The sequence below is a fragment of the Loxodonta africana genome, chromosome 25 (genome assembly GCF_030014295.1).
Source record: "Loxodonta africana isolate mLoxAfr1 chromosome 25, mLoxAfr1.hap2, whole genome shotgun sequence".
NCBI lineage: Eukaryota > Metazoa > Chordata > Mammalia > Proboscidea > Elephantidae > Loxodonta > Loxodonta africana.
Window position 1 is genome coordinate 64,081,816 of NC_087366.1, and position 15,090 is coordinate 64,096,905.

General features: G+C 39.9%; 1 protein-coding gene across 22 annotated transcripts in view; it reads right to left on the reverse strand.

The window, feature by feature from the left end:
- The window catches only part of RPS6KC1 (ribosomal protein S6 kinase C1), a 198,226-nt gene that overhangs the window by 153,788 nt on the left and 29,348 nt on the right, over positions 1–15,090 (reverse strand). For 18 of the 22 annotated variants that reach the window (XR_002783603.2, XR_010319450.1, XR_010319449.1 and 15 more), the window contains one exon: positions 9,805–9,925. The exons of 2 other annotated variants lie outside the window; for them this stretch is intronic. Coding sequence is in view for 9 of the 20 variants with exons in the window: in XM_003419889.4 (XP_003419937.1) it covers positions 9,805–9,925 (121 nt within the window). In the remaining 11 variants the exon portion in view is untranslated. Of the gene's footprint in view, positions 1–9,804; positions 9,926–15,090 lie in introns of those variants that run through there. 2 more of the 22 variants (XM_023538686.2, XM_064276915.1) reach the window with 2 other exon arrangements.

Here is a 15,090-nt window from a genome sequence, read left to right on the forward strand (position 1 = left end):
GCCATCAAGTTGGTTTCAACTCACAGCGACCCTATGCACAATCAAGCGAAACACTACCCAGTCCCGCACCATCCTCACAATTGCTGCCATGCTTGAGCCCATTGTTAAAGCTACTGTGTCAATCCATCTTGTTGAGAGTCTTCCTCTTCTTCACTGACCCTCTTCTTCACCAAGCATGGTGTCTTTTTCCAGGGACTGATCCCTCCTGATAACTTGTCCAAAGTATGTGAGACGCTGTCTCACTATCCTTGCTTCTAAGGAACATTCTGGTTGTACTTCTAAGACAGGTTTGTTTGTTCTTTTGGCAGTCCACGGTATAGTCAATAGTCCTTGCCAACACCACAATTCAAAGACATCAATTCTTCCTCAGTCTTCCTTATTCATTGTCCAGATTTTGCATGCATTATGATGCGACTGAAAACACCATGGCTCGGGTCAGGCGCACCTTAGTCCTCAAAGTGACGTCTTTACTTTTCAACACTTTAAAGGAGTCTTTCGCAGCTAATTTGCCCCACGCAATGCATCTTTTGATTTCTTGACTGCTTCTTCCATGAGTGTTGATTGGAGATCCAGTAAAATGAAATCCTTGACAACTTCAATATCTTCTCCGTTTATCATGATGTTGCTTACCGGTCCATTTGTGAGGAGTTTTTATTTCTTTACGTTGAGGTGTAATTCATACTGAAGGCTGTGGTCTCTGATCTTCATTAGTAAGTGCTTCAAGTCCTGTTCACTTTCAGCAAGCAAGGTTTTATCATTCGCAGGTTGTTAATGAGTCTTCCTCCAATCTTGATGCCCCGTTCTTCTTCATATAGTAAAGCTTCTAGGATTATCTGCTCAGCATACAGACTGAAGAGGATGATGAAAGGATACAACTCCGACGCACACCTTTCCTGACTTAAACGATGTGGTATCCCCTTGTTCTGTTCGAATGACTGCCCCTTGATCCATGTACAGATTCTTCATGAGCACAATTAAGTGTTCTGGAGTTCTCATTTTCTGCAATGTTATCTATAATTGATTAAACGATCCACACAGTTGAATGCCTTGGCATAGTCAATGAAACACAGGTAAACATCTTTCTGGTATTCTTTCCTTTCAGCCAGGATCCATCTGACATCAGCAATGGTATCCCTGGTTCCACATCCTCTTCTAAATCCAGCTTGAATTTCTGGCAGTTCCCCATCAATATACTGCTGCAGCCGCTTTTGAATGATCTTCAGCAAAATTATGCTTACATGTGATATCAATAATATTGTTTGATAATTTCCGTGTTCTGTTGGGTCACCTTTTATGGGAAGAGGCATAAATATGGATCTCTTCCAGGTGGTTGGCCAGGTAGCTGTCTTCCGAATTTCTTGGCACAGATAAGTGAGCACTTCCACTGCTACATCTGTTTGTTGAAACATCTCAGTTGGTATTCTGTCAATTCCCAGAGCCCTGTTTTTGGCCAAAGTCTTCGGTGTAGTTTGGACTTCTTCCTTGAGTACCATGGGTTCCTGGTCATATGTTATCTCCTGAAATGGCTGAACATCAACCAATTCTTTTTGGTATAGTGACTCTGTGTGTACCTTTCATCTTCTTTTGATGCTTCCTGAATAATATTTTCCCCACAGAATCCTTCAGTATTGCCAAATCGAGGCTTGAATTTTTTCTTCAGTTCTTTCAGTTTGAGAAATGCTAAGTGTATTCTTCTCTTTTGGTTTTCTATCTCCAGGTCTTTGCACATGTCATCATAATACTGTCTTCTCAAGCCACCTTTTGCAATCTTCTGTCCCGCTCTTTTACTTCACCATTTTTTTTCCTTTTGCTTTAGCTACTCGACTTTCAAGAGCAAGTTTCAGAGTCTCTTCTGACATCTGTTTAGGTCTTTTCTTTCTCTCCTGTCTTTTTAATGACCTTTTGATTTCTTCATGTATGATGTCCTTGATGTTATTCCACAACTCATCTGGTCTTCAGTCATTAGTGTTCAACACATCAAATCTATTCTTGAGATGGTCTCTAAATTCATGTGGAATATACTCAAGGTCATACTTTGGCTCTTGTCAGCTTGTCCTAATTTTCTTCAGTTTCATCTTGAACTTGCATAAGAGTAACTGATGGTCTGATTTGCAGCTGGCCCCTGGCTTTGTTCTGACGATATTGAGCTTTTCTATTTCTCTTCCCATAAATGTAGTCGATTTGATTCCTCTGCGTTCCATCTGGCAAAGTCCATGTGTACAGTCGCCATTTATGTTGGTGAAAAAAGGCATTTGCAGTGAAAAAGTCATTGGTCTTGCAAAATTCTATCATGCTCTCTCCGGCTTTGTTTCTATCACCAAGGCCATATTTTCCAACTCCCAAGCCTTCTTCTTTGTTTCCAACTTTTGCATTCCCATCACCAGCAATTATCAATGCATCCTGATTGCATGTTCGATCAATTTCAGACTGGCTAAGTTGGTAAAAATCTTCAGATTCTTCATCTTTGGCCTTAGTGGTTGGTGCGTAAATTTGAATAACAGTCATATTAACTGGTCTTCCTTGTAAGTGTATGGATATTATCCTATCACTTACAGGATTGCACTTCAGGGTAGATCTTGGAATGTTCTTTTCAACGATGAATGCAACACCATTCCTCTTCAAGTTGTCATTCCTGGCATGTTAGACCACATGATTATCCGATTCAAAATGACCAATACCAGTCCATTTCAGCTCACTAACCCCTAAGATATCGACGTTTATGTGTTCCATTTCATTTTTGACGATTTCCAATTTTCACAGATTCATACTTCGTACATTCCACGTTCCCATTATTAACAGATGCTTGCAGCTGTTTCTTCTCATTTTGAGTCTTGCTACATCAGCAAATGAAGGTCCCAAATGCTTGACTCCATCCACATCATTAAGGTCGACTCTACTTTGAGGAGGCAGCTCTTCCCCAGTCATCTTTTGAGTGCCTTCCAACCTGAGGGGCTCATCTTCCGGCACTATATCAATGTTCTGCTGCTGTTCATAAGGTTTTCACTGGCTAATTCTTTTCAGAAGTAGACCACCAGGTCCTTCTTCCTAGCCTGTCTTAGCCTGGAAACTCAGCTGAAACCTGTCCGCCACAAGTGACCCTGCTGGCATTTGAATACCGGTGGCATAGCTTCCAATATCACAGCAACACACAAGCCCCCCACAGTACAACAAACTGACAGGAGGACATTATGCTTGTGAAGTAAGTCAATTACAAAAGGACAAATACTGTAGGAGACCACTATTATAAAAACTCATGAAAAGGTTTACACACAGAAAGAAATAATCTTTGATAGTTACAAGGGAGGGAGGGATAGGGATGGAAAAACACTAAGCAGACAATAGATAAGTGGTAACTTTGGTGAAGGGTAAGACAGTACACAGTACTGGGAAGTCAGCACAACTTGACAAAGGCGAAGTCACAGAGGCTTCATAGACACATCCAAATTCCCTGAGGGATTGAGTTAGTGGGCTGAGGGCTGGGGATCATGGTCTCAAGAACATCTAGCTCAATCGGCATGATGTAGTTTATAAAGAAAACGCTCTAATCCTACTTTGATGAGTAGTGTCTCAGATCTTAAAAGCTCGTGGTCAGCCATCTAAGATATGTCCACTGATCCCACTCCATCTCGAGCAAGGGAAAATGAAGAAAACTAAAGACCCAAGGGAAAGATTAGTCCAAAGGACTAACAGACCACACCTACTACACCCTCCACCAGACTGACTCCAATACACCTAGATGGTGCCCGGCTACCACCACTGACTGCTCTGACAGGGATCACAATAGATGATCCCAGACAGAGCTGGAGAAAAGTGTAGAACAAACTTCAAACTCACAAAAGAAGACCAGGCTTACTCGTCTGACAGAGACTACAGAAAACCGAGTACAGCCCCCGGACATCCTTTCAACTCAGTACTGAAGTAACTCTTGAGGTTCACCCTTCAGCCAAAGATTAGACAGGCCTATAAAACGAACAATAACACGCACAGTTCAACCACGTACAGGAGAATAAATGGGCACACCAGCCCAGAGGCAAGGATGAGAAGGCAAGAGGGGACAGGTAAGCTGGACTAATGGAAATGTGGAACCCAAGGTCAAGAAGGGGAGAGTGTTGACACATCGTTGTGTTGACAACCAATGTCACAAAACAATATGTGTATTGTTTAATATGAAGCCAATTTGCTCCGTAAACTTTCACCTAAAGCACCATTAAAAAAAAAAAAAAAAGTTTTACTTAAGAATGTCCTCGAAGCAGTAAACAGTAAAAGTGAACTTCATTAAAAATCTGACAATGAGGACAGCACATCCTGAAGCATTTCCCTCTCACAGCTCCTGGATCACAATGCTCACTTCCTTCAAGCTTAAGGCCCCAAGCTTCTTAAAGATGACAAAGGGTGTTTGAAGTCTTTGCATCTCCAGTACCTACTTTCAAAATGTTTCTTAAATTAAATGTGCCCAGAGAACATCTATCTAATTAAGAGTTGGGCTGAAATGAATCAAATAAGATGCTATTAATAACAGATTTTGAGTATGCAACCATCCAAGCACAGCAGCAAAAAAATGGCGGCCAAGAAACAGTACGTGCAATGGCAAACAGCAGCTCAACTTTAATCGTTAAAGGTATTAAGGAAAAAAGTAAGAACTATTGATATTGAGCAATAGCTATGACCAGAAGAGAAGACAACAGAAATGTGGAACGGCATGAAATACCTGAGCCCAAAGGCCAAAAGCAAGCAGTCTAACTTTTTCAAAGGTAATAGTATACAATAATAAGAGTCCATGAACCTCCTAATGCTTAGCTGGAGAATAGAATGAGTTGATGGCATGATCAGAATTAATGATTCTACTGCTAGTGATCTGTTTTTCATCTCTCTATTGTTTTTCACCTAAGAAAATATAAAAGCGTTCCCTTTCAATTATGCATCCTAAATATCTTGCTTATGACTTATACTTCAACATATCATTAAATAGCACTAAGTATTGGTATTAAATATTTGTTAAAAATTAAAGAATTGGAGCAATAAGCTTTTGATGACCACTTCAACCTGGTATAAGTGCCATTGGTGTTGCTACTATATGAGGTTCCCTGCAACTAAGAGATACGTGAATCATCAGACTATCCTGAGGAAGCAAGTGTGAACCTCAGTGACTCTCAGTCCTGCAATCAGCCTGAAGAAATCTCTATCTCGTGGACCGGAAGCCAGTGGAGACAGAATAATTTCAGATCATTCAGAATTCTTCCTAAATCAGTAGGATCTGCATAAATTACAGTCCAACCAAGAGACCAAAACCACCCCACAATATGGAAAAAGTTTAATATAAAGAATTATTAACCATGACAGAAGAATAATGAAAGATGGAAAAAAGAGAGCTCTAAAGAATACCCCACAGTTGAGGAAAAACTTGAAAGGGGAAACCCTTCCTCGAGGCTGGAATCGGACCTTCTTGGAGAAGGTGTGGTTGTAGCCTGTTCGATGGGGGACAAGTTTCCTGGGCCAGAGCTGATCCACAGTTGTCAGAAAAGACGCCTCCAGAATCCAGGTGGCCCAGGCTGGCAGGCAGTCAGGGTGCCAGGAACCTACTCACGAGCAAGGTAACACAAGCCCTGGATATGCAGTATCTGTATGGGGAAGGCCATGGGAAACACCCTTCTGGGGGTAAAGGTACACCAAGTTCAGAGGAGAGGCATACAGAAGGAGAAAGGGACATTGGGCGCCTGCTTGCTGGTGAGACAAAGCCTGGGGTGCACAATGTCCATGTTGCTGGAAGGAGCACTGGAAACAATGCTCCAAGGTGCTGGTAGGCCAAAGCTTAGGGGCAGGTACACAAAGGGAGTAGGAAAGTCAAAAGCCCGCTCTCCAGCAGACCTGGGGTGCCCTGATGTCCTCAGCGAAGTGGTTACGAACCCGGCTGAAGCTGCAAGCCTATACTGCTGTGTGGTTAGAATAGAATGCCCCTGGCAACATTACAGCAGAAGCAAGAATAAATGAAATCACTAAATCGGGAGGAGGAAGAAAAGCCCCTACCCTTCTGCAATGCCCCTCCAACACTACCTACTGCCAAGCTTAGCAGCATGCTCACTGCAAAGGAAAAATGCTGAAAGGGCCCAAACAATTATCATACAACAGGAAATGGAAGAAGGGTCTTGAAGTTAAGAGGAAATAAATGGATAATTGACAATTCTTGCTGTTGCTGTTAGGTGTCATCGAGTTGCTTCCGACTCATAGCAACCCTATGTACAACAGAACGAAACACTTCCTGGTCCTGTGCCATCCTCGCAATCATTGCTATGTTTGAGCCCATTGTTGCAGCCACTGTGTCAATCCATCTCATTGAGAGTCTTCCTCTTTTTCACTGACTCTCTACCAAGTATGATGTCCTCCTCCAGGGACTGGTCCCTCCTGGGGGACCAGTCCAAAGTACATGAGACCAAGTCTTGCCATCCTCGCTTCTAAGGAACATTCTGGCTATACCTCTTCCAAGACAGATTTGTTTGTTCTTCTGGCAGTCCATGATATAGTCAATATTCTTCACCAACACCATAACCCAAAGGCATCAATTCTTCTTCAGTCTTCCTTATTCACTTCCGCATACATGTGAGGCAACTGAAAGTATCATGGCTTGGGTCAGGCATACTTTAGTCATCAAAGTGACATCTTTGCTTTTTGAGAGGCCTTTTGCAGCAGATTTACCTAATGTAATATGTCATTTGATTTTCTGACTGCTGCTTCCATGGGCATTGATTGTGGATCCAAGTAAGACAAAATCCTGAACAACTTGAATATTCTTTCCATTTATCGTGATGTTGCTCATTGGTCCAGTTGTGAGGATTTTTGTTTTGTTTATGTTGAGGTGTAATCTATACAGAAGGCTGTAGTCTTCAATCTTCATCAGTAAGTGCTTCAAGTCCTCTTCACCTTCAGCAAGCAAGGTTGTGTCAGCTGCATATGGCAGGCTGTTAATGAGTCTTCCTCCAATCCTGATGCCCCATTCTTCTTCGTATAGTCCAGCTTCTCAGATAATATACTCAGCATACAGATTGAATAAGTACAGTGAAATGATACAACCCTGACGCACACCTTTCCTTACTTTAAACCAAACAGTATCCCCTTGTTCTGTTCGAACAACTGCCTCTTGATCTATGTACAGGTTCCTCATTAGCACAATTAAGTGTTCTGGAATTCCCAACCTTCACCAACATTATCCATAATTTGCTATGATCCACACAGCGCAATGCCTTTGCATAGTCAATGAAACATAGGAAAACACTTTTCTGGTATTGTCTGCTTTCAGCCAAGATCCATCTGACATCAGCAAAGATACCCCTCATTCCACACCCTCTTCTGAATCCAGCTTGAATTTCTGGCAGTTCTCTTTTGATATACTACTGCAACCATATTTACTTGTGTGTGATATTAATGGTATTGTTCAATAAGTTCCACATTCTGCTGGATCATCTCACTTTGGAATGGGCACATTCTTAGAACCAAGAGATACCAGTGTAATTCTAGGCCAGGAATTGCAGGCCAATCTTGAAAGGCAACAATCTCCCGAAAGAATGAAAAATATAGCTGGTACCAGTTACGGGAAAATACTCCATAAAACCACTGTAAGAATATCAGTATGGTACAGAAGTAGGTATTGATATAAGAATAAATAAATGCCACAAAAAAGAAATCCTTAATTAATAGCAACGCATATGAAAAGTTCATACATAACAAAGATGGAAGTCCAATTTCATTGGGAAAACAATGGATTATTTAATACATTATTGTAGAACAGATATCTAACCATCTAAAAGTAAAATGGAGCACCAATTGACAACCCATTCACTTGCAAGTTCCACATGGATTATTCCTTAATGTTTTTAAAACTACAGTAATCTTACAAGAAAATGCAGGTGTCAGCAGATATTTCTAATCAAGACTGGAAACCCAAAATCTAGAAGGAAAAAAAGACAGATAATACCGACCATATTAAAAGAAAAGTTTGACAAAAGATATCGTGAACAATTCTAAAATATGCACATGCATGTAGGTTTGAATAGAAGTGTGTATAAATTCATGTACTGTACATATGTCTGCATATAAATGCTTTATGTTTCCTAACTCTAGCTGCTGAAAGAGCCTAGAAGCCAAGGGGCAATGAGCTTACATATACCCAGATCACAGTCCCTGTATCAGCCAGGATCCAGTCAGAAAATGGAATCCACACAGTGATTTGGACAGGGTAGGTCTCATAAAGAATAGGTTGCCCAGACCACAGCTGGTCTACAGTTAGAAGGCCAAGGTTGATGGGCAAGGAACCACAGGCCGGGACTGGCAAGCAGGGAACTCCCTGCTGCAGTGCCAGAAGCCACGGCTGAAAGGCAGGGAGCCGCAGGCAGAGACTGGCAACAACATCAGACAGAGGGTTCGCTCCCCAAAGTGTCCCCCACAAGCCACTGGCAGCGTACAGCCAGAAGCAGAAGAAACACACCAGACCCCTATCTGCCACAGTGTCCCTCCAACACCCTCTACTGAGTAAGTTTATCCAAGTCAACTGGAAAAGGAGGTCCAACAATGCAACAAAGGCTGGGTTTGGAGGTAAGAGGCAATAAATTAACAACTGGCACAGTCTCTAACACCACCGCCCACTAAGAGCAACTGCTCTTGAAGAAATGGCTGATTCCAGGGCTAGACCAGAATAAATTCAAGATGACCAATGAACATCTTGTTATGTCTGAATAAAGGAAGTACTCAGTAAATAAATAAATATATATATATATATATATGATGAAACCATGTTACAAGGACATAGAAGTCAGCTTAAAGGGGCTCCTATTGGTTACAGCTGAGGCAATTTAGCATCAAAATAATTAAGTACATTAATAAATCCTAAGCTACTGGAAAAAACAGGTATATGAATCCATATCCAGTGACAGGCAGATAGATAAAGGGAGATGGGAGGGAACAGACACGATGCTGGACTTGAAAAATCATTATTTTGTCACCATTACATAGAGAGTGGCTCATGTAGGAATCACTAACAGATGCTAAATCAAAGGGGCAGTTTTGATGAAGAGTAGGATATTTTCATGGTCTTAAAAGGGTCTCTCCAAAGGTTAGTTATTAGAACAAAGAAAGGAAGTCAGGGAGGAAGGAAAGGAGAAAAACAAACGAACATACAGAGTGGTAGTTATCAGGTCCTAATCCCTCGAACCTAGAAGTGTTCCTGTATTTGGAGTAAGGGTCTTTGCAGGTGTGATTAAAGTAAGGATCTTGAGATGGGGAAGACTATCCTAAATTATCTTGGTGGCCACCAAATGTCGTAAGTGTCCTGAAAAGAAAGAGAGATTTCACACAGAGGAGAAAGTGTCATGAAGATGGAGCAGAGCGATTAGAAGACGCAGGCCTTGAAGATTCCAGTGGTGCAGCCACAGGCCAAGGAATGGCGGCAGCCAGCAGAAGCGGGAAGAGGTAAGGAATGCATTCTCCCCTAGGGCCTCTGGAGGAGCGTGGCCCTGTCAATCCTTGATTTCAGCCCAATGGTACTGATTTCAGACTTCTGGTCTGTCTCCAAAACTGTGAGAAAATAAATTCTTGGGGTTCTTATTGTTTCACGGACGGAAGAAGTAAATCTACTTTGAGTTCCTGATGTTATACCAACAACATGAAAGAACAGCTTCAGATGCTTACTGAATTAAATTAACTACCTTAATAAGAGGGGCTTCTGACTTCATGGTAGAGCATTTCTGGGTTTAGCAGGCATGCAGAATTAACTAACAGTCACTTCTTTAAAATAGCAATTCCAAGATAACCACTTACCAAACACTATTCCTTTAGCAAACGGAGGAAACAATTCTGAATGTCGGAATAAGTTTTTGTGAATTTGCCAGAGTTCTTTGTGCAGTTTCTTAAAGTCACTGTATCTCTTCCACACGATTATCTGAGGAGAAGACAGAATGACATAGGCATCTACCGTGAAACCGTTTAGGTTCACACATCTGAACAACTGATCATCTTTCCATTAAATGCTTACAACAGTCACGCAAAGGGAAACAAACACGGGTTCTAACCAATGTGGGTCATCTAAAGTTAACTGATAATATTCGCTTTTAAAATATAAAGCAGCCATTCTTCCTCACACTGCTCTGTTTTAGTTTTCAAATTCATTTTAAACAAGTACTGTTTTCTTCATATTGGAAAAATATTCAACCTGGCACAAAGAGGGTAAGAGGGTGCATACTATAAAAAATGTCATTAACCTCTTCAAAAACCAATAACTACTGGCAAATGTTTTGTTGTATATATTTTTACCACAATTAAAAAAAAAAAAAACTAACTATTGGCCTGGAAATGAACTAGATGTCAAAATATATATTCTGCCTCAAAAACACCATGTGTATAAACAGAAAATAATTTTTTTTTAATTTTTTTAAATAATTAATTTAGATAATTTCTAAACACAAAGTACATACTCAGCAATTGCCTAAAAGGATAAATAAACTGAGTAACACTGAAGAAGAATGGCTGTGAAGCAAGAAATTGACATGAACTTTTATGTTTTGTTTTGCACTAATTTTATAAATATCAACTTAAAGTAGCACTACGATTTCTGGGGGCAAGGTGAATCCTGATGAGAATATCATTAAGACTATTATATTTCAAAATACAAAATTATCATCACCTAGATTAGACAACACTTAGAAGTGAGTTTACTTTCATTAACTTGAATAATTGTTTAACCTTATTCAGATAAAATTAGAAAAACAAAAAAACACTTTGTAAAGAAGGATTTAAAACATGAGGTCTTGGTATCACTGATTCTGTCCCTCCATCTCCACTAAATAGGGCTAAACCGAGTGTCAAATTCTACTCCCTGGTATACCAGGGCCTTTGCTTCCAAAAAGCCTGATCACCTCACTTCTAACAAACTCCAGGTCTTCTCATGTACAACAGAGTCTAACGTTAATATGCAGACATTAGGCCCAACAGGTAAACAGTGGGATTTAAGAGATTTGCAAAAAAAAACTCTCCACGTATATGAAATTCTTCACTAAACTTTATCATATTACCATTATTATTTATAATATAGTTATAAATCGCTATAATTACAGGCAGACTATAATATGAATTAATTTAAACAAACTGCTTCCCCCCGATGCTTTCTTTTATTCATTTTTTTCAACAACAAATACAGGTATCCAAACAAGTATTTTCACAGGCCTACTTTGTGCTAGGTACTGGGTTGCCGTAAGGGATAAAGAAATGAGAAATGTAGTCCCTGCCTTAAAGGAATTCAGAGTCTACTCAGGAAGAACAAGCCCACACAGTAGACACATCCCAAGACAGCAGGCTAGATGCCAACAGCGATGCTGTAGGAAGGCACCTGAGCCGGCCTGGGGTATCTGAGAAGGACATACAGGAAGAATTATCTTAGGTCGTAGTCATTAAAGACAAAAATAAAACAAGGGGTGGGGATGAGGTTTTTAAAAGGAGAGAGAGATGCCAAATATAATTACTAAAATTTCAGCTTTTGCAAGTTGATAAATGGTGATACTATTCCCTGAGGTAAAGACTAAGAAAGAAGAAGTAGAAAGCAGTTCAATTTTAGACATATTTGAAGTAGGTGCTTGTGAAGCATCTAGTTGGAGATGCCCCGTAGGCTGGATGGGTTTGGAGTTCAGGAAAGAGAACTGAACAATACATATTAATTTAGGAGTCATCAGCAGATAGACGGTCATCAGTAGGAAAGGTTTCTCAGCGTTTGTAACCAGAAAAGGAGTCCAACGACGGGCTGATGGGGAACTGACCATTGAGGGACCACCAGAAGGAAGAGGAAACCAAGCCCCCGTGTCTAAGAAGCCTGGCTGTGCCACAGGACAAGCCATTAGGATGAAGAAGGGTTTTTATTTTAAAATGGAAATGAACAAGGCAAATATGGATAGCTAATATTGATAGAACCAACAGTTCTGGTAAAAGACAGAGCAAGAAGAACTAGCTGATGGAGCCAAACCAACAGCTGAAAAGTAAAAGGTCTCAGGATAGTGAGATGACAGGCAATTTTAAATTTTCATAGTTTTTATTTATCTGTAGTTTCTAATTTTTGATTCATGAACATATTTCTGTCATGAGACCCAAAAAATGTTATTTTATATTTTAAAAATATACCAAATTATGACAGAACCATACCGCCAAGGGATAAAGGGGAGAGGGGTGACAGGCTTGTGAAAGCAGTGCCTTGGAGACAGAGTAAATGCCATCCTTAAACCTATTGTGAACGGGATATAAGAGCTCTTCAAAAAACTGTAGCTCCTGAAAATAACTAAATCTGCAAATAAAATCCATAGTCTAGTTAAAGTTGTTTTTTAATAAAGGAAGAATTACTTTAAGGGTCAAGAGTTAACTGAATCACAATAATGATTAAAACACTACGGTATATAAACCACGGTCTGTTAGAGCAAGAACTAGAACCCCCGAGGTGGGAAGAATTTATTCACTCACTGGTTATTCTCAAGACTCTAGAGCCAGAACACCCGAGAGCAAGCATAAGCCCTCAAGAAATACAGGAAACCAAGGCACTGCAATATGCCACCATCCACGACCTCCTTTTCTTCTTATTCCTTTTAGGTTTGAAGATTCCAGAAATCTTCAAAATGGACAAGTGTAACAAAAGCACATTTCCTCTGTAGGTATTAATGTTTATATCCGGACTGCACAAAATCCTGAATGACACATTCAAAATTCTCTAATATATTTTCAACTTTTCCCATTGAAAAAATAGTTGTATAACAGCTACTGCATTACCAAATCAATCCTGCAGAGACTTCTTATTCATCAAAGTCACTCCAAATAAAACTCTTCGCTGAGACACTAATCCAGTGACTATCGTGTATAAGGCCAAAAACTTAATACGAGCTTAATTAAAACATTCCCTGTCATGGATTAGATTGTGTCCCCAAAAAATATCTGCCAACTTGGCTAGGTCATGAGCCCCAGTATTGTATGACTGTCTACCATTTTGTCATCGGATGTGATTTCCATTTGTGTTGTAAATCCTATCACTATGATGTAATGAGACGGATTTAAAAAAAAAAAAAAAAAAAAACCTGTTGCTGTAAAATCGATTCTGACTCATAGCGACCCTATAGGACAGAGCAGAACTGTCCCCTAGGGCTTCCAAGGGGCGCCTGGTGGATTTGAACTGCCAACCTTTTGGTTAGCAGCTGTAGCGCTTGACCACATCACCAGCAGGGTTTCCTGAGATGGATTAGTAGCAGTTATGTTAATGAGATTTACTAGACAGTGTCTTAAGCCAATCTCTTTTCAGATATAAAAGAGAGAAGTGAGCAGAGAGACTTGGGGACCTCATATCACCAAAAGCAGGACTGCGAGCAGAGCGTGTCCTCTGGACCCAAGATTCCTGCATGGAGAAAGCTTCTAGTTCAGGGGAAGACTGATGACAAGGACCTTCCTCCAGAGTCAACAGAGAAAGCCTTCCCCTGGAGCTGACACACTGAATTTGGACTTCTAGCCTACTAGACTGAGAGAGAATAAATTTCTCTTTGTTAACGCCATCTATTTGTGGTATTTCTGTTATCCAAAAAAACCAGTGCCGTCGAGTCAATTCTGACTCATAGCGACCCTATAGGACAGAGCAGAACTGCCCCATAGAGTTTCCAAGGAGCAGCACTAAATAACTAAGACATTCCCTTAAATATATTTCTTACACATATTAAATGCTTTCTTTTCAGATAATCATACTTACTGACACCAAAAACTTTCAGATCTCTTGTATTCTACAAAATCACCCAATTCAATTAACTTTGTCCTTTTTACTCTCATATAGCATTTAAAACTTGCTGGATTTTCTTACCTTGCTATCAACATTACTATCATGCCATTCGCTTATGGGTTTTTTTTCCCTTTTTTCAACAGCCTTTTCTTTCTCTTGACACATTTCTTTTTTCTAAAACTATTCTAGTTTTGAAACAACTTAGTAAAGATTTCTGACATGATGTACAGAAGGAAAGTTTTATTTCAGTTCTTTTCCTTTCCCAACTGCTGCCAGTGAAATTTGGAACCTATAGAGAAAACGATATAGATTTTTTTTTTTTAAAGAGGAAGGCAACACTTCCATGTCTTTCTCATCCTTCTGCAGACTGTTCATGCTGTAAAGAACCCACCGAATAAGAGGCCTCCAAGGACCTGTTGCTGTCTCCCTTCAGATGAACCTATGCTCTTCTTGATAAATAAAAATTTAGAGGGAATTATTTTGAAGATTTTTTTAAAAAAGAAAGCTACCCTACATAATTTAAATTATTTACTCCAAGTGAGTATTTTAGTATTAGGAAGAAAAGAAAACAGTGATTTCTGGTGGCATGTGCCAAGGAATGCAGAAAAAAACAACAAAATCTCTCCAGTTTTATAAGAAGAGCGTACTATTAGCCCTATATTTGTTTGGACTAGCAGTACATCTACTAACCATCAATAGCCCTGTGAAACCTGATTACATTCTAAAACAACCACTAAATAAATTAGTTAAGAGATAGAGGAAATAAAACGAAAGGAAACGGAAACAAATTCCAGGTGGTTGGTTCCTCTCCTAAGTGAGAATTGCGACGTTTAAATGAAATAAATGGGAAACTGAAAAAGTATTGCTATAATTGCAAAGTTATTTTATGTGTTAAGAAGGCTGCTACACAGAAACAGGTTTTTAAGAATTTTCTACCACTTCTAAGAAAGGGCCGTGCAATCTTCTAGCTAAAGCACACTTACAAGAGTATTCTGATGACTGGTTCACCAACAGTTGTTAATATAAAAGAGTTTTCCCCAAAAAAGGATTAAGGAAATGGCAGAGAGTATGTTCATGAAAAGCTGGCTCAGGATTCTTCCTGGAAAAGGGGAACATCAAGCTACAAACTGCAGCACAGCAATCAGACAACGTATGCAAAGGAAACAGAACCCATTTCAACTTTACAGGAGCTGTAAATACAGAACAGCCTGGCACTAATTGTAATTCAGTGTAACCTGCAGAATTCTAAAGATACAAGTACAGTTCTTACTAATCATACCAAACAACACTTAAGTGGAGAGTACTTTAATTAATCC